Source organism: Lissotriton helveticus, chromosome 9, assembly GCF_964261635.1.
Source record: "Lissotriton helveticus chromosome 9, aLisHel1.1, whole genome shotgun sequence".
NCBI classification, from domain to species: domain Eukaryota; kingdom Metazoa; phylum Chordata; class Amphibia; order Caudata; family Salamandridae; genus Lissotriton; species Lissotriton helveticus.
Window position 1 is genome coordinate 638,337,713 of NC_136070.1, and position 21,761 is coordinate 638,359,473.

Sequence of the window (21,761 nt, forward strand, 5' to 3'; positions counted from 1 at the left end):
TGTGTGGATTAGTGGAGTTTAAGTGTTGTGCGGTTGTAATATTGTGGTAGAAAGAAGAGTAGGGTGTTGGCTGGAGAAATGATGGAAGACTGAGAATAGGTTTGTAAGTGACAAGAAGGGGTCTGTTAGGAATACTTAGAGTGGGGAGTGTGTGCTTGGATGGGATATTATTAAGTATGGTGTGGATTTGGGTTGTGTTGGGGATGAGTGGATTGGGTAGTGGTATAGGATAGAGTAATTATACTCCAATAAAACACCCAATTCCAAACAAAAGTAAACCCAGTTAGACTGGAAAACACCATTAAAAAGTAATAGTCAGATAGTCATTTCTGTGAACTCGTCTGTAGAACAAGTTACAAACTGATTTAGAATATCAGAATTAACTTTTTATCACTATTTAACAGCCATTATCTCACAATTGCAATGACTTTAAAGTGCAAGTGACATGATACACAGCTCTCTATTTGACAACACGGTAACTCCCACACGATATGCCACTCTTCATCATACTGTGTTGAGTAGCTCCGGATTCAGAACATCACACAAGATCGGCTTCATCTTCAGTGAAGTCCAGGAAATCTTTGGTAGTGACATAACTTGATATTTCAGTTAATCCTACACTTTAAGGGGTGTGTATCTATGAAACGCCATACATATGGATGATGGGGAATAGGTTGGATTTACATGGCTCTCTTTTTTCACACTGTTCCTAGAATCTGGGATGCAGCCAACTGTATTAACATACTCTGGCAAGGAAATCTGCAAAGGGGGACATTATTATGATGAACAGACATGATGGGACTACCTAAATTGAAGATCTTGAAGCCCGTCGACACCAATTTTAATACAGCTCCCGAAGCAAAAGAATGACATGAGATTCAATGCTGTGCAGGGTCAGTGAGTCAACCTGTGTATACTGTATAGGAGCTGGAGCCAACATCGGATCCATGGTGGCTATTCTGGACTTGCTCCAGTGAAGATTCAAACTCTAAGGCAAGGCATGCTCTTTCCAGCACCAAAAGCATGTCAAACTATAACAAAGTGAGCAAGATGCATGAGAGGCCATCAGCCAGTGCACATAGGCTGTGTTGCCATCTCTGTAGGCAGCGGCCTAGACTGCCAAGGTTGGCTTAGTCCAGCGGCAGCATGTCAACTTAACCCCTTCCATGCTCATGACGAGCTCAGCTCGTCATGCAGTACACTGCTTGTGTGCTCATGACGAGCTGAGCTCGTCATGAACAATGGGATTGATCAATCCTCAGCACAGGGGATTAATCCCTGTAGCTTTGATGGTGTTATTGATCGTCATCATAAACTGCACTGAGAAGATAAGCAAGTCTACTAGTGCCAGTCTCCATTGTGGCGGTTTATTTGCTCATATGAGGGTGCAGCTGTCGTGATTTTAGAGTGACCTACTTGATTACCAAAGGATCTGCTACAAAGGTTTTGTAGAGTGACAACTCTATAATCATGGAGTAAAAGTGTATAAGCAGTTTCACCCCAAATGCTGCCTGCTCCAAAGGTCAAATCTATTGTAGCTAACCCTGTGGCTTAGAATAGTTGTTCGGACTATGGTCACCAATCCTTAGTCAGCTGTGTCACCAATAATGGACAGGGACGACAAAATCCTGTATGCAAGCTCTCCTGCGAAGTGATGCAACAGTGACGTACTGGCAACTGGATCAACTTCTTGTAAGGATATGAAGTATTTCTCAACTCACAAAGTTATAAAATTAGTCTTATTGGTGGCTTGGCAAGATGGCCGATTGGACGCACGGAGGCAAAGCTCCGCCACCCAAACACATAATCCCACACAATCCTCATAATGAAATAGATATTCTGCAGTGAAAATAGAAGATTACCTTCGAGACATCCTGTACTCCCCACTGAGGCCACGTCGCGGGCGACCAGGCCACGGAAACGTAGCAAGCAGGGACGTGATTGAACCCAGCGGCTTGCGGAGAACACCGCTGAAACAGGTGAAGAATGAGCGACGAGAAGAATCAGCAGTGTGGAGGTGATGGGGATCGGGGCTGAACACCCGGGAGATTTGACGTACCTGGAGAGATCCTCCTTCCTGACCTGCCTTACGCCTGTATTCACGGGGGCAGGAGCAAAGGCCTTGCGACGGGGGACCGGGCCGCTGAGGTATCACAAGTAGAGGGGAGGCCCGATGTGTGGAACGGAAGAGAAAGCCCCAGCGGGAGGAAGAGCAGAGAGACTGACACCAGACAGGGCGAGGGAGCAGCAAGGGCTGTGTCCCCTCGAGGACTTCCGGCCCCGGGAAAATCTCCTCACCGGATCCACGCCCCGCTGGGAACTACAGAAGATGAGGCGGAGGAGGGAGGCGTGGGGAACATCGCCTTGGGGAAGGAAAAGACCCTCAGGTGAGACACTGCGGTTCTGGGGGGGGGGGGCGGGGGAGCTAGCTGTCCCCCCGCATTACCTCCCCACCCCTGGAATTGAGGCCTGCAGGTAACGACTGAACGAGAGGACTGGCTGCCTGCAGGGACCGGCCGCACAGGAGGCAGCAATAGGAGGAGTGAGAGGACCTGTAGCGGGGGCGCACCAAGAAAGGACGCAGAAGCCTGGTGAGCGGAGAGACGCACCTGGGGGACAACAGCCACTGTGCGGAGGAACAACGGAAGGGCCGGAACACGAAGTCCTGGGGGCGCGGGCGGCCTGGGGTTGTCCCTTCTCCATCCTTACCTACCCTATTTTCGTGCCTCTGGGGCGGAGCATGAGACTGTGATGCTGACACGGATAAGTGCAGCCATTGGGAGGAGCGATTGACTGGGAAAATAACTGAGGAGTGGAAAGAATTGTGAGAAGCTCTGGGGAAAACGGCTGGGCATGGACAACAATTGAAGGAAGAAGAGAGAATTATAGCCTCCTGAGACTATACAGAGTCCTATCACGGGTTACACATGACACAGTTAGCAAAAATAGAGAAGGCATGCCTGCTGCGCCAGAAAGCCCCAATAAAGATGATAAGAAATGCAATAATTCCTGAGGACACACGATGGGGAAGGACAAAACAAACACGGGGCAGCAGTGCAACACCATAATGCAATATGCACCACCGCGGGCACCGCAGCAGGGAATCGCGAGACAGAGCCAGGAGGCAGAGAGTGCCCAGGAACTCTTGAGGGCAAAACTAATAGCAGCAATACAGGGCAAACTCAGCACCCTGGAAGGAAAACTAGACCCGGTATCTATCAAGGTGTGCCTGCTCCATGCAGATCTTTGTAAGATCTCTGAGAAGGTCATGGTTCATAAGCACAGGATTAAGGAGGTCTCGGGGGAGGTCAGCACCCTAAAGGAACAGGTCGGGAAACTCACAAATTTGACAGTAACACTGGAAAATAGGGCGGAGGACGCCAAAGGCAGATCTAGACAGAAAAACGTATGCTTTCTGGGGTTTCCGGAAAGAGAGGAAGGAGGGTCCACGGAGTCCTTTGTGGAAGCTTGGATACGTAATATCCTGAGGCCAAAGGAACGGTCACCAATGTTTGCTGTGGAAAGGGCACACAGGGCGTTGGTGAGGATCACGATATTCCTGGATTATACACAGAAAGTTCAGGCACAATGGAAGTCCTTCTTGGAAGCAAAACTGAAACTCAGGGCAATGGGACTACTATATATGCTCATGTTCCTAGCCAAGCTCCAAGTGTTCACACAAGGCAAAACGCATTTTTTTTTATAGAAGCCTGAGGATGTATGGACCTGGCTTGAAGCCTGGGACAAGTTGCCAGTGAGGGAAAGGGGCACCCAGAAAACAGACCGGAACCTTAAAGGAGGAGCACGATGGGTCGAAAACTGTAGCGTTTCCACTGGAACTTCGACAGGAGAGAGCACGGAGACCCCTCAGATAGAAGTCCAGGAAGATGGATCGCTGCAACCTGGGGAGAAGAGAACGGTATGGAAAAAGAACACAATGTCGGAACTCTGACGCAAGCAACGTCGGAACTGGTAACTCGAGAAAAAGAAAGCTGAACATCGATTAAGAACTTTAGAAGTGAGAAAACACAGAAGCTACAAAGTGGGACATTGGGAAGGGGAGCCCGAATATCACAGGTCAAGGTGAAGGCACATCTGTGACCTGTGGGACAACAGTGAGTAGCCATATATGCTTAAGGTAATTAAAGGGACTTGTTTTGTTGTGAAAATGTTTGGCATAGGGGTAGGGCAGCTGAGGTAAGATCTGGTGAGGTCTCAAACCCTCCCCACCCCCCCTTGAGGGAGGGGGAGCCACCTGGACTACTTACCCCTGCATTAAGGAGAACACAGGCGACATCTGTTGTAGGGAGAAATATTTTCCTTTTTATCACAGGAAGACATATGGGGGCTAAGGGTACTCGGTGCCCAAACATAACAGAAAGTGTATATGTAAAGCGCACGTTCACCCAGAGGTATCTTGGCGCTGAATAACAGATGTTTATTGTTACCCAACTCAATGGTACTCATTTTATCGTCCTCAGATGGATGAAAGGCTGAGTGGACCAGCCGGGCAATCATCAAAGTTCTAGTTATTGTTTTCACATGATTGTCACGGAAGGGAAGAGGCGGGCACATCTGTTAGTAATTGTTACAAGTTACAGAGTGCAGTGCAAAACCTAAGGGGTTGAGAAAAGAGGGAATGACAGAAGACTTGTGGGAGCAAGCTGAAACACATAGGCAGGACCCTCACACAGACGGGAAAAATAGGGGGAGAACTGCGCAGCTTTGACACAACAATATAAGATAGTCTCTTGGAATGTCAGGGCCATTGGTACTTATGTGAAGAGGTATGGAATACACTCATACCTGAAACGCATGGGGGTGAACATAGCCTGTATTCAGGTAACCCACCTCACAGAGGAAGAAGCCCAGAAGTTACAGAAAAAATAGAGGAGACAGCCAGATCCCGTTTCGCCAGGTCAACTTGGAGGTGGATCCGCAGGGCAGATATTTATTAGTGCAGGGAGCATTAGACGGCACAGAAAGGACTATACTCAACACATACGCGCCTAATGTGGATGACAGGGAGTTCTTTCCCCAACTGCAAAACATGATCACAGAAAACATGATAGAAAGACTGCTCTGGATAGGGGATTTAAATTGTGTATTGGATGCCAGCACGGATAGCTCTCCCCCAAGTGCTATGACCAAACCAGGCATGGTAAGCATACTCAAGGATGTATTGCAAAACCTAGATTGCTGTCCCTTCTGGTAGAGGCAAGTTTGCTGTTTGATAGCTTGTATCCTTCTTTCGGTTGGGAATGCCCGTGGCCTCTTGGAGTTTAATCTTGCCGGTAGGAAGACCTTTTCTTGTTCCAGTCTTGGTGAGGATTTCTGGTGGTTTATTAAAAACTCCAACACTTGTAGCGTTGTGATCACTCGAACGTGTGTGTAACGTCTTTGCTTTGACCTTGCCTTCACCAACCAGTTGTCTAGAGGGATAGATGTGGCTTCCTCTCCTTCTTAAGGATTCTGCTACTCCCGATAGGCACTTTGTGAAAACTCTTGGTGCTGATTTTATTCCGAAGGGCAAGACCTTGAATTGGTATTTAATGTCCTTGCGAATGAACCAGCTGTATTTTTTGTGTGCTTGGTTCATGGGGATGTGTAGGTTGGCATCTTAAGTCTATTGTAGCCATGAATTCCCCTTTTTGTAGTTGTAGGATTATTCACTGTAGAGTTGTCATCTTGAAAGTCAGCATACAAATAAATGTATGTATGAACCGGAGATCTAGGATAAATCTTAGAGTGAGATCTTGCTGTGGCACCAAGAAATAGGGTGAGTAGGTTCCTTTGTTGTGCTCCCTTGCTGCAACTCTCTATTGCTCGTTTTCCTAGGAGTTCTTTTATTTCCTCCCTCAATTGTAAGAGTTCTGTTCTTCAGAATCTTTTCTTCCTTGGTGGACGTTTCGTTGTAAGTTCTATACAATAGCTGTGGCACACCACATTAAAATCCAACTTTCTGTAGTTATGTTTTCCCTTTGAAGCGGGTAATGCAATATTTCTGCCTCCCACTGGTGTTGTGTGTGGGTCTTCCTTTGTGGGCAAGTCACTTGGAGCTTGCTCCGCCCCTTCTTGTAGGTTGTCCTCTGGCTCTTCTTGTGCCACGATAGGACTGTTTTGATTGTTGCTGCCAGGCTTGGTATACGGACTGCTGGTTTGCCTGCTGTCCATTCTCTTCCTTCCCCTCCATGGAGGGGGAGGGGGGGCAGGGGAGGAATCGGCGTTGTGCCTCCTTTTTGCTGTGGTAATAATGATAGACTCAGCAAGTGTATTCCCTTGGATGTTTTTAGGGTCCCTTATTGAGGGTTTTTATTTCTTCTCCACCCTTGGGGTTACTCCCTTTGCGGAGGCAGGCTCTTTGAAAGCCTCCTTGCCCTCATCCAAAATGATTGGAAGGTACTGTGTACCTTTTGTGGATGGTGCTAATGTTTATAGGCGGAAACAGGAGTCTTCTTTCTCCTCCTCTAAAGGGAACCTGAAAAAATCAGCTGCTCTCTTGATGAGGCTGTTGTAAAAGGCTATGTTGTCAGGTGGCAAAGCCTTTGAGGGATAACTGCAGAACTCTTCTACAGGGCTTTCTGTGTTGAGGTCGTTCCACTTTTCCTTGAAAATTCCTGTCGCTTCCTCCTCCTCCTCCTCTGGAACGTCGTGTTTCTCTTAGATGTCCTCTTTGTGAGTCGAGAGGCTTTCAGAGCTTCAAGAGTATCCTCTTCTTTCCCGGCCTCTGCAGTAGTGGAGGGTTTAGCGGCAATCCTGAACTCCTTTAACGCCTCGAACTCCTTTAGTTGAAGGAGTGCCGCCATTTCTGCTTCTAGGCGTCTTTTTCTCTTTTACACTTGTAGGGCAGTTTCGGAGTCTGAAGTCGGGGAGATCCTCTTCTTGGGTGTGGCGGATTCTGCCTCCAAAAGGTATTGTCTGGTCCTTCGTGACCTCTCGTCTGGCACCTGTTTCGTTGATTGCAACATTTTGCTTTGTCTGTATCCCTGAAATGAGTTCAGTGGGGTTATTTAGGGCGCGGCAGACCCACAGTCGTCGTTTTCTTCAGCTCCTGGACTGTCTTTTGCACCTTTTTTTCAAAGCCATTGATAGCAGAAGGGTGAGGGGTTTTTGTGGTAGCAATTAGGGCAACATTTGAAAGCGGTATTTTCCATGGCCCCTACCTTGCCACATTTCAGTCAATCAGAGTTGTTGTTGCTCCGTTGGGGTCCCCCGACGGGAAAAGGTGTCTGGAGGTCTCTTTTCCTCTCCAATGTCTTCTTAATCAATGTATGATGGTTTTTCCACCTAAATCCCAAGTTTTTTTCTGGGATTTTCTTCTCTTGCTTCCAGACCCAACAGCGGGAAAAATAATATGAAAATGGCTGCTACCACTTACAGGAACTTCCAGGGCGCCGTCTGATATAAAGGGATGGACCTAGCACCAAATGGTGTTCGACGATGCCCAATGGAAAAAAACAAAAAAAAGAAGCCAAGACAATTACGGACCCAACCACCAGACAGTGGATTAATCCACAGCTTGTGAATCCAGAAAAAGAATCATGCTGCACATTTTTTGTTGCAAATTAATGAGAGCTTTAACAGCACTGTATCTTTCAATGAATCCTGTTTGAATGGGAGAAGCAATCACACGAGAGACTGCGTGAAGTCATCTCACCTTTTGAAACGCGATTAAGAAGTGCCCAGCACACAAAAGAATATGCCACTGTATGTAGGCCCCAGCGCTCGGTAAATGTAGGCCTGTTCTTCAATATGATGCTCAGTAGATATGTTGAACAGGCACATCTGTATTCAACACCATTGCTGAGGACATGTTTCTTGTGGTGGTGTCAGCAGACACTTCCCTTGATTGGACAATTTGTATTTCTGTAGCAAATTGAAACGCTGTGGAGAGGCGTGCTGCTACGCACCCCTTGCAAGACTTTCAGAAGGAGATCAAGAGCGGCTCTGAGACTCTTGTGTTCGTCCTGTCAATATAGAATTTCAAACACTTGCAAACATCAAGAATTATGGGTTGATCAATTAGAAAAGAACAAACAGAAGACTAATAGCTCGTTCCGATGGCCTTTGTGGCAAGAGTTTGGATTTGAGTTATATGGGATCTTGTGGTTAGTGAAATGCAAAAATGGGATGATAAACAGGAGAATCATGCAGAAACATCTTGTGGATATTAAATTCATATGCCAAACTAGGAATTTTGACTGAGCTGTGAGGGACTTTAAAACAATGTGATGGGACTTGAGCGACACCCTATTGAGCTCCAAAGGCACACGCGGGCAGCACACTAAAAGACTATTGCCTGTTGTTTTGGTCCTTTTCTACATGAAAACAGTGAAACCATTAAAAAGTGTCCGTAACCACAGAGGTTCGTGTTCTTCAAGTACATGGACAGGAGTACTCACACATTTAGATAAGCATTGGCAAAGCCAATAGGTCTAGCTATTGGCTTTGGCAATGCGTTTTAGCCATGTTGTTGACTAGTGTGGCTGCTGCTCACCATAGCTAAAAGTGAGTGGGGTGGGGTAGATTGTGGAACGTGGGGTGGGTACACTCGGGCAGATTGTGGTGTGGTAGGTTGGGATGAAGAGATGGGGTGAGAGATTGTGGTGGTATGGAAAGGGTAGATTGGGACAGATTGAGATGGAGTACATTGGGTGAGACAGGGTACATTGGGGTGGGGTATGTTGGAAGTAGATTGGAGTGGGTAGACTACAGTAGCTAGACTGAAGTAGTTGGAGTGGGGCAGATTAGGTGGGGTAGGATGGGTGGTGTAGAATGAGGTGGGGTAGATTGGAATAGGGATAGATTGGGTTAAATTGGAGTGGGGTAGATTGTTGGTGGGGTAGAGTGTGGTAGACTGGAGTGTGGTGCACTTGGGTGGATTATAGTGTGGTGCATTGGGGTGGACTGGAGTGGGGAATATGGGGTCGATTTGAGTGGGTTAGATTGTGGTAGATTAGGTGTGGTAGATTGGATTGGTGTAGCTAGGGATGAGGTAGACTGGGGTGGATTGGGGGCGAGGTAAATTTGGAGACTGGGGTAGGGTTGATTGGAGTGGGGCATGTTGTGTAGACGGAGTGGGGCAGGTTGGGGTACACTGTAGTGTGGTAGATTGGGGTAGAGTAGATTGGGTGTGGTATATAGGGGTGGACAGGTTAGTGTGGGGTGAATTGAAATGGGCAGATTGAGGTAGATTTGGGTGGGGTAGATTAGGGTGGTTTAGATTTGGGCAGACTAGGGTAGGCTGGAGTGGGGTAGATTGTGGACGATTGGGGTGGGGTGGAATGTGGACGATTGGGGTGGGGTAGAGTGGGGTAGGGAGGGGTAGACGGAGGAAGACTTGAGTGGGTTAGATTGGGTGGGGTCAATTGAAGTAGGGTAGATTGTAATGGGACAGATGGAATAAAGTGGGGTAGATTGTGGTAGGTTGGGTAGACTCGATTGGAGTGGGGTAGACTGAGGGAAATTGGAGTGAGACACATGGGGTACAGTGGGGTAGATTGGGGCATATTAAAGAGGGTTGGAGTAGGGAAGACTGGCCTGGAGTGCAATGCGATGAAGAAGAAAAACAGTAGCACATGGAGGAAAGGGGCGAAGCAGTGCCATGAAGATGGAGGGCTGCAGTGCCATGAGGGAGTTGGAGCAAATTAGTGCTCATTCCTCTATATTATCATCAGCTGCTGAGGCAATTTATTTTGAAAAGTGGGAAGAAAAAAAAAAAAAGACTTCCAGCCCAGGACACATTTATCCCATTGCAGGAATATGAAGAAAACCCCTACTATCCAGTTTCAAATGTTTGGGAGCGTTTTAAATGTAGGTATGTTGCTGCTAAAATGTATTCATTTTGTGCTAATTTTTTGTCTTTGCATAACATTTGTGTAGCTCCAAGTGAACAACTGCAATATTGAAAAATTCTGTTTCACTCAAACCAGGTTAATTTCTTACTGGTCCGTAACTGCAATATTGACAAAGTCGTTCCAGGTTCAGGTGCATGCCCATAATGCCATGGGCTCGAATTGCTGGTTTAAGCTGCTTCCACCTTTTTAACTGTCATTTAGCCACACCAGCAACATCTTGTAAAGCTGCCAGTAGACAGCGCAGAGTGCATGAGTAGTGGGCCCTAGTTTTCAAAATCATTCTCACTTTAAAATCTTTTCAGATTAGGGCTTTATATACTGTTCAGTACAATTTTGCTGTAGTACACTTTCTGCCTACAAACCATTTGCTTCCAAAAGCGAAGGGGTAGCAACACTAGCTATTGAGAAGAAGGGTGTGGGGGGTTGGGGGAAGGAACATGGAATACCAAGTTAGTGGCATTTGCTTGTTTGCTATAGTAAAAGAAATAGGATCGTAATGAACTTAAGCACCAAATGGGGAAATGAGCGAGTGAAAACACAAGCACTCTCATGAGTGCGTAAACACAATTTAAAAAGTAGCTCTAAAGAAAGGGAGTAGTGGATAGACACAAGTACTTGGTCCATGCTCTGGGGAGGGCCAAACATAAGAGGCAGCATGGCACATGCATGAGATGGCAAACTGCAACAAAAGATAAGAGAATGACGCTGCAGTGAACAAATGGTAATCCTGTGGGTGGGATTTAGCTCACTAACTGTGATCAAAATCTCTCAAAAAGACAGTGCATGCGCGGTCTAGCCGAGACCTAAAAAAAAATCTCTCCTTCACATGAAGTGGGTATTACAAAAAGGACTGGTTTTAAACAAGTGAATTTTTGAATAGTTAAAATATAAGAGAACCCGGTCCGTGAACCCAACCTTTTCTCGATAAGGCTGAAGAAATGTAACATTTCTCTCTCATTCGTGAGAAAACTAAAAGTATAACAAACTTGCAGTCCTTGCAAATTATGAACTATGATATAGCCACATCAGACAATAGATTCCAAAATCTTAACTTTTAAAAGACCTTACGTGTGTATACGCATAAACAGTGTACTTTCAATGACAAAATAAATGTGCCGAAGAGATCACAAAATTGACCAGGATTGAAGGATCATTCCCAATGTAATTATTTTGGCCAGAAGCCTCAACATACAAGTTTGAACACTTATCTGAATTCCAATCTGAGGAAACGATGCGCACAGTTAATAATGATGGCACCTTAGTGCGATTAGACTTTCAATTTAGTTTTGCACAACATCTAACCACAGCAGAAGAGGTAATGAGCTCAATATTCCAAATTGCATTAAAGACGGAAGAGTAGGTACCCCCAAGTATGAGGGCACCACCCACAATAGCAAGTCATATCTAGAGCATTCATAGAGAGGGTAAAAACCTTTTTGAGGTGTAAGGTCAAATATGCTCTCGAAAAATGTGAGCTTTGTCGCATCTGGTTACAGAAGGAGTTAAATCCTATGAGATCTAAAACAGGAACTATGCTATCAGGAAGAGAGCCTAAGGAAATTAAATTAATAAAATAGAAATGTGCAGGGGAAATTGATATGCTTATTTACTCATGTCCACAGCCATAGACAGTCCAAATGATAGTGGGGCAGCAGATGAATGTGTCTCTCTCATCCCTCTGCCCCCCAAGAGTTCTGTGTTGTTAGCTCACTCTTATTTTAATACTACAGTGGCATCCTCTGCAGAGGTTTCAAGACAGACTGTGGGTGCATTATACATTAGGAAATCCCTGTGACACTAGCTGTCAACCACTTGAGCTGTGCAATTCTTGGCTTCTTCTTTGAACTGGAAATGTGCAGGAAACAAGAATTAGATGTGTCATCAAGAGGCAGACCTGTGCCCCGAGGTTTGAAATAGCACCTCAGCAAAATGTTAGTATGTTCTAGTCAGAAAGCGGGGTCAAGGGTATGACAGCAACCACCAAACTTATCTTTCAAAAAAGAGGACCCTAGGAGCCCAACTTTATGAATTACGTAAGGTGGTGCATGGAGGTTCCACCAAGACTTATGGAATTTTATCCTCTTCCTTGACATGTCCCACGTCTACAAGTTGTTAGGTGGATAATTAGACACCAAAGAAAGCAGTTAAAGGGACTCTCACCGACACAGAGGGAATATATGTAGACATTATAGGGAAAAATGTTCAGATATTAGGGCTAACAGCATTGACGGTACTCAGAATGACACAGAGCATGAATTCAGTCAATTGTAACTCAATATGGGATCCCTAGATGTATGGATGAAAGTGCATGAGACCAGTTCTTCACTGCACAGCTCACTGCTTTATCTGGAAGAGAATGGCAGAGACAGAGTAACCCATAATTAACTGTTGTAACGAAAGTAATACATTATTTCCACCCATATATTGTAGCTGAAAACCTTGTGATACGCAACAAGTCAGATATTAATTCAGGAAGCAGTCCCTTTCATGAGGCTGCCATCAAAAAGACTGCATCAACAACATTTCTGATCTCGACTTGTTCAGATGCATGTACACCTGCCCGCTGAGTGTACCCACATTGCATCCCTTTGTCTTGTATCCTTGAAATAATCCAATAAAAATATTTGAGATCAAAAAAGACTGCATCAACAGAAATGATAAAGAAGATGTAAGACTAGTTCCAATGATTGGGAATGAGAATTCCACATAAAATTCACACCATAGCCACCAACGTTCCCTTCGAAGGAGACTGCGCAGGAACAACATTTGAAGAAAGGCTTACTTCCAACTTCAAGATAACTAGCACAGGTACAGATATGCACATCTTTCGGATTCTATAACTTAACAATTAAGACCAATGATTTAAACAATGATTTAAACAATGTTGGACGAGCAATGATTTAAACAATGTTGATAACAGATATAAACAAAATAATAAATCAATACCTGAAAGCCCCCAGTCCTGACCAAGGAATGGAAGGTAGTCTGGAAGAAAGAAGAAAACAATGGTCACACTGTGGATCTTACAATATAATAGTCACTAAATGAATTACATGTTCTCCCTCCGACTCCTCTCAACTCATTCCACCATCCATCATGCCTCTTAGTCTTACATCTCTTAACCCAGTCCCACTATTTCACCACAAGCGCCATGTTCCGCAGCTTCACTTTCGCTTTTTAGGTCTCGCCTATTCCATTCCGCAGGAATGAATATGCGAGTCTAATGCCGCTAAACCACCGCTAAACCAAGACTTAAACCCAAGGCTCTGAAAAGGCTCTCAAAAAGCGGATTTCCAACAGTTCACGAGAATCACGTGACCACAAGCACGCGCATTTCCCCACATGAAAGGCATCAGCCTCCCTCCCACAGGCTTCCCCAGCGTGCGCTCGGCCGGCCTCTGCCAGTTCTCCTCCCCTAATTATTAACTTCACTTTTCACGGCCGCAGGCCGTGACTCGCATTTCTACTCCCCCCAGCCCATGTAGACACCTCCTGCCTTGAAGGCACACATCAAAGGCATCAGCCTCCCACAGGCTTCCCTCCCACAGGCTTTCCTACCCGCCCCCCGCCTGCACTCCCCAACCAGGCTGCCATTCCTTGTTTTTTTTCATTGGCCTTTAATTCAGTTTCCCTGTCTGCACTCACTTGCTGGCAACTGACTCCATATAACAAATGTTTCCGAACTTCAGCCAATGCATTTAAATGCATCTTTTTGCGGGAGATCTCCTGTCTACATTTCTTTGTTTCTCAGATACTTTTACCATTTATTTGAGCCTTTAATTAACTTCTCTGCCTTCACACATTTCTTGGAGTCTTCGCATTAGACTCCATTTAACTAATCTATGCATACTTTGTCCTCGCATATGAAAAAATCTTTTTGTGGAAGCACACACGGCTACATTTGTTTGTTTATACTATACTTGTATTATTTCATGGGACATTTATTTAACTTAACATGACTGCACAAATTTTGTTTACGTACTTTTGCTTATTTTCGCTGTTTGACCAGCAATGTATTACATGTAAACTTGTTAATAAAAGACAACAGGACCATTATTTTCTGGTTACATGTACGCATCCCCCATGCGAGGCGCTTTCAATCAAATGGCAAACATAGCAGTTGTTTTCCTTGTAGTGCAGCTTTTCACTCAGTGACAAGAGAGTTAAAAGGGCTCAACAGCCTTGTCTCTGCTGCTGGTTTTGAAAGCAACAGCATGGTCTTAAACAACCATTTGCAATGCAATTGGACTCGCATTTATGCGAGTTTAAGCTATTGCCATTGTAAATGACTATCTTTTATTTATGTTTTATAAACCAAAATAAAAGGCATAGCCATTTACAATGCCAATAGCTCAAACTCGCATAACTGCGAGACCTATTGCATTGCAAATGCTTGTTCCTTTTAGCTACCAAAGGCTCCCTGCATTTATCACAGCCTCTATGCTTCGCAAGCTTTGAGTCCTGTTCTCTCTTCACCCGGCTTCATACCAAATAACTCACTGTAGCACTGATTGAGGTCCAGTATTATACTTTAATCTCCTCACTCACTCTGCCTTGATTCTCCTTAATTAGAATTCTGAGTTTTCCAAGTTTAAGTCAATATTCTCAAATGTAGACTGGGTGTTAAGGTGGTGGTGTGAGGACAAAGGGGACCCATAAACACGGAGTGCATCTGCCCCATGGTAAGGATATTATGGGAAACATCCATTTCCACGATAGTATTGCAACACATGCCTTTACATAGCATGCCATTACAACGCAAGTGGCATTACATTGCACGCTATCTCAACATATGCGTTTACAATGCAAATGCTTTTACCACACATGCCTTTACAACAAATTTTGTTGTAAGGGCATGAATGGTAAAGGCATATATCTGTTTTACATGCAAGTTTGAGGTGTGTATATATATATATATATATATTATATATATATATATATATATATATTATATATACACACATATATATATATATATATATATATATATATATACACACACATATATATATATATATATATATATATATATATATACATACATACACACACACAATTAATTTTAGGGCTTACAGTTGGTCTGGGGTGGGAAAGTTAATTTTAGGCTGTGTATAGATTTTGGGATGGAGAGTAATTTTAGGGTTCAGGGTATGTAAGGGTTTTGGGGTGCCAAGGGAATTTTTAGGGTTCAGGGTGGGTATGGGTTTTGGGGTGCCAATGGTAATTTAATGGAACAATTTTGTTTATTCAAAAAGATCCATAGCTTATCATACAGCTGAGTGCCTACAACCATTGGCTGGCAGCGTGTATTCACAGATGAGGTCTTACACAGCTCAGCGCCTACAACCCGGAGGCTGGCAGCGATTTAGGATCATATTATACCAACTCAAAACAAAACAACCAAGGGTAACAAAAAGACAACATCCCAATCATCCACACCTCCCTCCCCGACCCTGCACCAGTCACCTAATCTTCTAAGCCACATGAATCGTGCGTGCTAATTAAGACATGAATTGACCTCCGTCCGTGAGGTCAATTCCGATTTCGTCCCATCCCTGGGGAGTAGTCGCAGTATTTGGGACATGTGACCTCTCGTAATCCAGAGGAAAGGAGCCAAGAGCTCGGCATAAGTCTCCTCTTTGTGTTGCGCCATGAAGGACATGTGTTCCATTGCCAGTGTCAGCCAAAGTTTAAGTAGCCATGCGAATGGCTGAAAAATGTTGGGGTGCCCCATCGGGCCAAAATTACGAGGCGTGCTGCCAACAACTCTAGTGCATTCTGTCTACCCATCAAAGAGTAAGGGGGAACGGTAAAGGGGGAAAGTCAAAGGGTTCGGTAGCCCAAAGATAACATATGCAGGGACTGTTGTGTCAAATGCTTTGTCTATCTCCTCCAGAACCTGCTCCCAGAAGCGGACCAATCTCGGGCAATGCCACAGCAAGTGCATTAGGGAACCCGGTAAGCCACATTCTATCCAGCATCTCTCTGAGAGTCCCTTGTCCCAGCTATGAATGCGGGTCGGAGTAAGATACCAGTATGTTATCACTTTGTAAGCTGATTCTGTCCCTGCGGTGCTATGGGCCCCTGTGGTGTGCTCTGTAGTGTATGTCTGGCCATTCTTTACCAGAGAGTGCTCGACCCAACTCCTCCTCCCATCAAAGATGTCCTTTGGTTCGACCTCCTTCCTTTCTTATGAAGAGCACTGCATAAAGCTCAGAGAGGAGGTGTTTATCGTCATTTTTGCGCATGAGCCACTTTTCGAAGACCTGAGAAGTCGTGAGGCCACTGCATGATATTCCGGGGAGGTGACCTAATTGGAGGCAATGAAATCCATCGGTCTATGGAAGAGCATAGTCCTGCCTTAGTTGTTCGAAAGGAATAATCCCATTGGGGTCAAACAGGGAGCCCACTCGTTTACACCCTTGTTCTCTTTATCTCTGGAATACTTCTGAGCTGCGTTCCGAGCGGGGGGGACGCTCTGTGTTTGCGTGGGAGACAGATTTCTCGCAAGATGTTTGCTCCTGTCACTGTTTGGTCCATAAAGGAACAGTATTTCCTGGATAAAGGGTGGTTCCATTCAACTATATACCAGAGGTGTGATGCTTGTAGGTATCTCTGAACTAGTGGTAGTCCCACCCCACTTCATGCTTAGATTGTCTCATTTCGGCAATCGATAATCGCGGTCTTTTCCCTCCCCAAACAAATGTATTAATTGCAAGTTGTAGAGTGCGAAGGGCCTTCGGTGGCTGGGCCAACAGCAGCATTTGAAAAATGTAGAGAATGCAGGAAGCATCATCATCTTGACCGCCCAAACCAAGCCAGCTTCAGGCGGGTCCACCCATCCAGGGCCTTCACCGTTTGGTCCAGGAGTGGCGTGTAGTTTAATGCTAGGGTCTGTGTTATGGATGGGGCAAGCAGAACCCCGAGATAAGGTATGGATTGTTCTGCCCAGAACAGCTGGAATTTGCATGTTTAGGTTGACTTTGAAGCCTGAGGACTTCCCAAAGCTCGCTAATTCGTCCACCAACGCCGGCAAAGAAGTCAGTGGGTTTCTCAGCGAGACAATCACATCATCTGCATAGAGGCGGATTTTAAGGGTGTCTTTCCCAAATCTGATGCCCTCAATCTGTGGGTCATCCCAGATTCTTTGCGCCAGCGGCTCCATGTACAGAGGAAAGAGGAGGAGAGACAGCGGGCAGCCGCGTCTCGTGCCTCGGGCAATCAGAAACAGGTCGGACGACGTCCCGTTCAGTCGGACAATCACTCGTGGGGCATGATAGATGCAGCTAACCCATTTTATAAACTTTTCCCCAAACCCAGAATGGCATAGTGTTTCAAAGAGATATAGCCAGCGCACCCTGTCAACCGCTTTTTATGCATCAATGAACAGGAGCAGAGCCTCATTGGGAGATCTATGGATACCGTCCATGAGGTGGTGGAACCTTTTGGTATTATCATCCCCCTGGCTTGTGGGTACAAAAGCTACTTGGTCTGGTGCCACAAGGCCAGCCATCAGTGGATTTAGCCGAGCCGCCAGGATCCAGGTAAAGAGATGCGCATCAATGTTAAGGAAATAGGTCATTCTCTGGGATCCTTCGATGCTTGAGGATCACGGATATTGAGGCTTCCGCCATGGACTCTGAGAGGGAACCTGTGTCAAGGAAGGAGTTACACAACCGCGTTAGAAGTGGCGCCAGTTTGCGGCAGAAGGCCTTGTACAATTGTGCAGGGAATTTGTCAGATCCCGGTGCTTGGTGCAATTTTAAGTGAGCAATTGCTGTAACCACCTCCTCTGGTTGTATCGGCTGGTCAAGTTGAAATGCAATTGTATCCGGGAGGCGGGTAACTGGGCTGTCTTTATGATAAGAATCGGCCTATTGATGTGGAGAGTCAGTGTAGGAGTACAAGGTCTGATAAAAGGTTTTAAACATTTCCACTATTTCTAAATCTGAATGCACTTCCTCCCCAGAAGGCAGTCCTAATCGAGGCAATTGCCGTAGCCATAGTCTTGGCTCGAAGACTTTGTGCAAGCAGCCGTCCTCAGCGGTCACTGCTCAAATAAAATGTATAACGAAGTCTGGGGGGGCATATTCTGCTCGATCTAGGTCTAAACCTTTCAGAAGGAGTATTTTCTTTTCCAGCTCCCTCCATATTCTCGGTGCTCCAGTACGTTTGTGGATGGATTCCAGCTCTGCCACTTCTTTTTCTTAGCCCTGGCGTTTATCTTGGCGCTCATGGTTCTCTGCTGCCGATATTGCGAGAAATTCCCCTTTCATTACCAGTTTGAGTGTTTTCCAGACTGCGGACAAGGAGGTGTTCCCTACTTCATTCGTATGGAGGTATTCTGTTAGCTTTGCGCGCATCTCCGACCGAATAGTTGTGGATTGTAGGAGGCCCTCCCTCAGTCGCCATCTAGATAGGCTCGGCTGGTCATTCTCTGCTTGTACGGCGACTGTGATCATCACATGATCTGATAGAGATCTCAGGTCAATGGAAGTGTCCCTCAATCTAGAAAAAAGCATAGCTGATGCAAAGAAATGATCTAAACATGGGTATGTTTTGTGTGCCGCTGAGTCAAAGGTATAGTCCTGCACCACCAGGTGTTGCTGGCGCCAGGTGTCCTGAAGGCCATTTTCTGCTAGCCAGAGCTTGCCTTCGGACGAAAAGGCCCCTATCTGCGTGGACCGCAAACATGAGCAGTCCAGGGTAGCGTCCTTCATCAGGTTAAAATCCCCTCCCACAAGAATTACTGCATCGGGGATGCCAATTCGTTTGAAAGCGCCTTTACGATAAAGGGTTCTTGTTGTGCATTCGAGGCCTATATATTTGCTAGGGTGAAGTGTAAGGATCCCCACTGAATTCTAACTGCAAGCAAACGTCCCTTTACCTCAGATATCGTAGAGATTACTTTGCCTGTGAATTTCGCTCCTAATAGCATGGCGACACCTTTCTTTCCAACAGGGCTTGAGAACCAGAAATTGGTGAGGGAAGCGCCGGGAGGCCATGCGTGCTGTATCCCTGGACTGGAGGTGCGTTTCTTGCAGCAGGCATATGTCACCTCCCGAGTTCTGTAGTATGGAAGGGGTTTGCTGCATGTTTTACTGAGTGGTTAAGGCCTCACGTATTGAGGCTTAAGACCTTCAGGTCTTTACACCAGTGGTGTACTTTGTTGCGCTGAAAAGAAGTGCTGTAACAAACAATTTGAAACTGGATAAGGAGGGCATGTGTCTACATGTGGAGACCCGTTTCTCTTTCTAGGTTTTACCCGAGACTGGTGCAGGGGAAAAAGAACATGAGATCTAACCAACAATGAAAACAAACCCCAAAAAAAAAAAAAAAAATCATACTGATAACAAGAATTGACAACAGTTTGTCACGGTGGGTGAACCCTCTGGGATCGTCGGCCAGTGGTCATCTGGTTACCTTCAGGGTCTACATCCACAGAAGTATCAGCACAGAGTTCTCATAAGGTGGCCTGGCATAGGGCACGAGCCTCATCCGACCCTGTCTGAATTACGATACCCATCTATTGATATAGCCCAGTTCAGACGGAGGCCATCGGGTCCGGAGATTCAGAGAGAGAGTTAATTACCGCTTCCCTTTCTTTCGCTATAGTTTCCGAATCTGGTTTAAGGGTGGAGGAGGGCTTCCCAATCTTATGCCAGCGAGGATATTTGTTTCTGGAACAATCCAGGGGCCTGCTCTCCATTTCCTGCGCCGTGAATTCTGTAATCCCCATGATCTCCCGAGCTTCCCTCAAGGAACAGAGCTGTCTTACTTTTCCCTCGTAGCGAAAGATGATCTGGAAAGGGTGCCCCTAGGAATACGAAATCCCTTTTTTTTATGGTGGGACGTAATTGACCAGAATGCTCTCCTTTTATAGAGTGTGGTCATGGGAGGTTCTGAAAGAAGGTTGGTGAGTGCCCTCGAAATTGCACAGGATGGGCCTCTCGAGCATGCCGAATAATCGTTTCTTTGACTTGAAAGTCATGTATGCACGCTAATATGTCTGCTGGGGGGAGGGGGTGGGGGGGAAATAGATGCTACTTCTTGTTGGCTGGCCTACTAGGTGCACACGGTCTATCTGGATATCAGAGCTGTGTTCAGTGCCTAGTAGATGAGGAAAGAGGGCCAGGACATAGGCCCTTATATCTTCTCCTCCTGCCTTCGTCGGCACATCCTTAATGCGGACATTGTTTCTTCTGGAGTGATTTTCCAGGTCCTCTGCCTGAGCTCGTAGTCATGCAGTGTAATGATTTCTTGCTGTATCATTCCGATCTCTTCGTCTCTACCGGAGTCACACTCCTTTAAGACCGTTACTCGTTCTCCTACCTACTCCAGATCGCACCTCATTTCCTTCATGTTAGCCGAGAGTTGTCCCTTCATTTCTTGCAGGTCCTCATGGAGGGACGCAATCAGCGCCGTCAAACGCTTTCATGGCAGGGGGATCTGCGCCCTACAACTCCTCCTGTTGCCCTTCTCCATCTTGAGCTGCCCCAAAGGGGGTGCCTAGCACAGGTTGTTTCAGCAGCATCCCTTTCACTGAGCGCTACTTTTTCATCTGAGCCGTCTCCATGGTGTCTATCCCTTGATTTAGCCCTCAACGATATTGTCAGCAGGTAACTGCCCTACTGGGTTCTCTTGCATGCTGCTCACATATGCCGGGAGAACCTACATTAAGGGGGTCTCTTTGTTGCCGGGCGCGGGACGCAGAGGCCCATGACCACCCAATATGGCCGCTGTGTGCTGGTTTTCAGAAATACTGCCCCACTCCAGAGGGGGACTATGTATGGCGTGGCTTCCAGGCCTCGCGCAGGTCCTCAGGGGCTGTGGTCACGCTCTTTCTTACAACGTGAATAGCTGTGTTGCTCCCCTGCACCAAGTCATCTCCTACATCACTGAAGTGCGGCGGGCCGCAAAACCCGTGCGCTGCTCTTTGCTTGGGGGAGGCACAACAGGGTGTGGCCTGTGGCCATGATGGCTACTTTGAAGCCAAAGCTCCGTTGTGGACCCATGCACGACAATCCGGAGCGACGTTTCGTCGCACAAAAAAGTCACCAAACTTACACACACACACACACACATTGTATATATATATATATATATATATATATATATATATATATATATATATATATATATATATATATATATATATTATATATATATATACTCACACGAAAGAACGTCCTTTTGAGGAGCCTCTGCTGAAAGTTTCAAACACCTTTATTTGGAGCAAAGTATGCAGCGTAGAAAACACAGGAAACACTGTTCAAATTGAGTGACCCAACGCGTTTCAAACAACGAAGTGTTCTTGATCACGGGTCATAGGAAAGCTGGCAATGGCAATCTTGAATGCAGAACACCTTGATAAGCAAAGATTAGCCCCACCTCCGTAATTGAGTGCACCTTTGCATGATGGAGCTTGTAGTTCTAGCATTGTTTAATCCATGTGGATGTTTGCCAAAGTCTGATAAATACTCCCGATTAAAACCCCAGTGGGTGAAGGCATCTCCGTGTTAACAACCTGCACATTTTTTTTTTCCCAATTCACCCCAAACGGCCTTTCAGCTCCTGATGCGCTCGAGCTTTCTCGAGCGCTGGATCCGCCATGAACAGGCAGCGGGCTTCCTCGCGACCGGACACGGCCGCCATAAATACTCACACGAAAGAACGTCCTTTTGAGGAGCCTCTGCTGAAAGTTTCAAACACCTTTATTTGGAGCAAAGTATGCAGCGTAGAAAACACAGGAAACACTGTTCAAATTGAGTGACCCAACGCGTTTCAAACAACGAAGTGTTCTTGATCACGGGTCATAGGAAAGCTGGCAATGGCAATCTTGAATGCAGAACACCTTGATAAGCAAAGATTAGCCCCACCTCCGTAATTGAGTGCACCTTTGCA

At 45.9% G+C, this 21,761-nt stretch overlaps 1 protein-coding gene across 4 annotated transcripts in view; it reads right to left on the reverse strand.

Moving 5' to 3' along the window:
• RELA (RELA proto-oncogene, NF-kB subunit) overlaps nt 1-21,761 on the reverse strand; it is a 186,164-nt gene that overhangs the window by 71,256 nt on the left and 93,147 nt on the right. For all 4 annotated transcript variants that reach the window (XM_078660705.1, XM_078660706.1, XM_078660708.1 and 1 more), the window contains exon 3: nt 12,804-12,842. In XM_078660705.1, the coding sequence (XP_078516831.1) occupies nt 12,804-12,842 (39 nt within the window). The remainder of the gene's footprint in view (nt 1-12,803; nt 12,843-21,761) is intronic.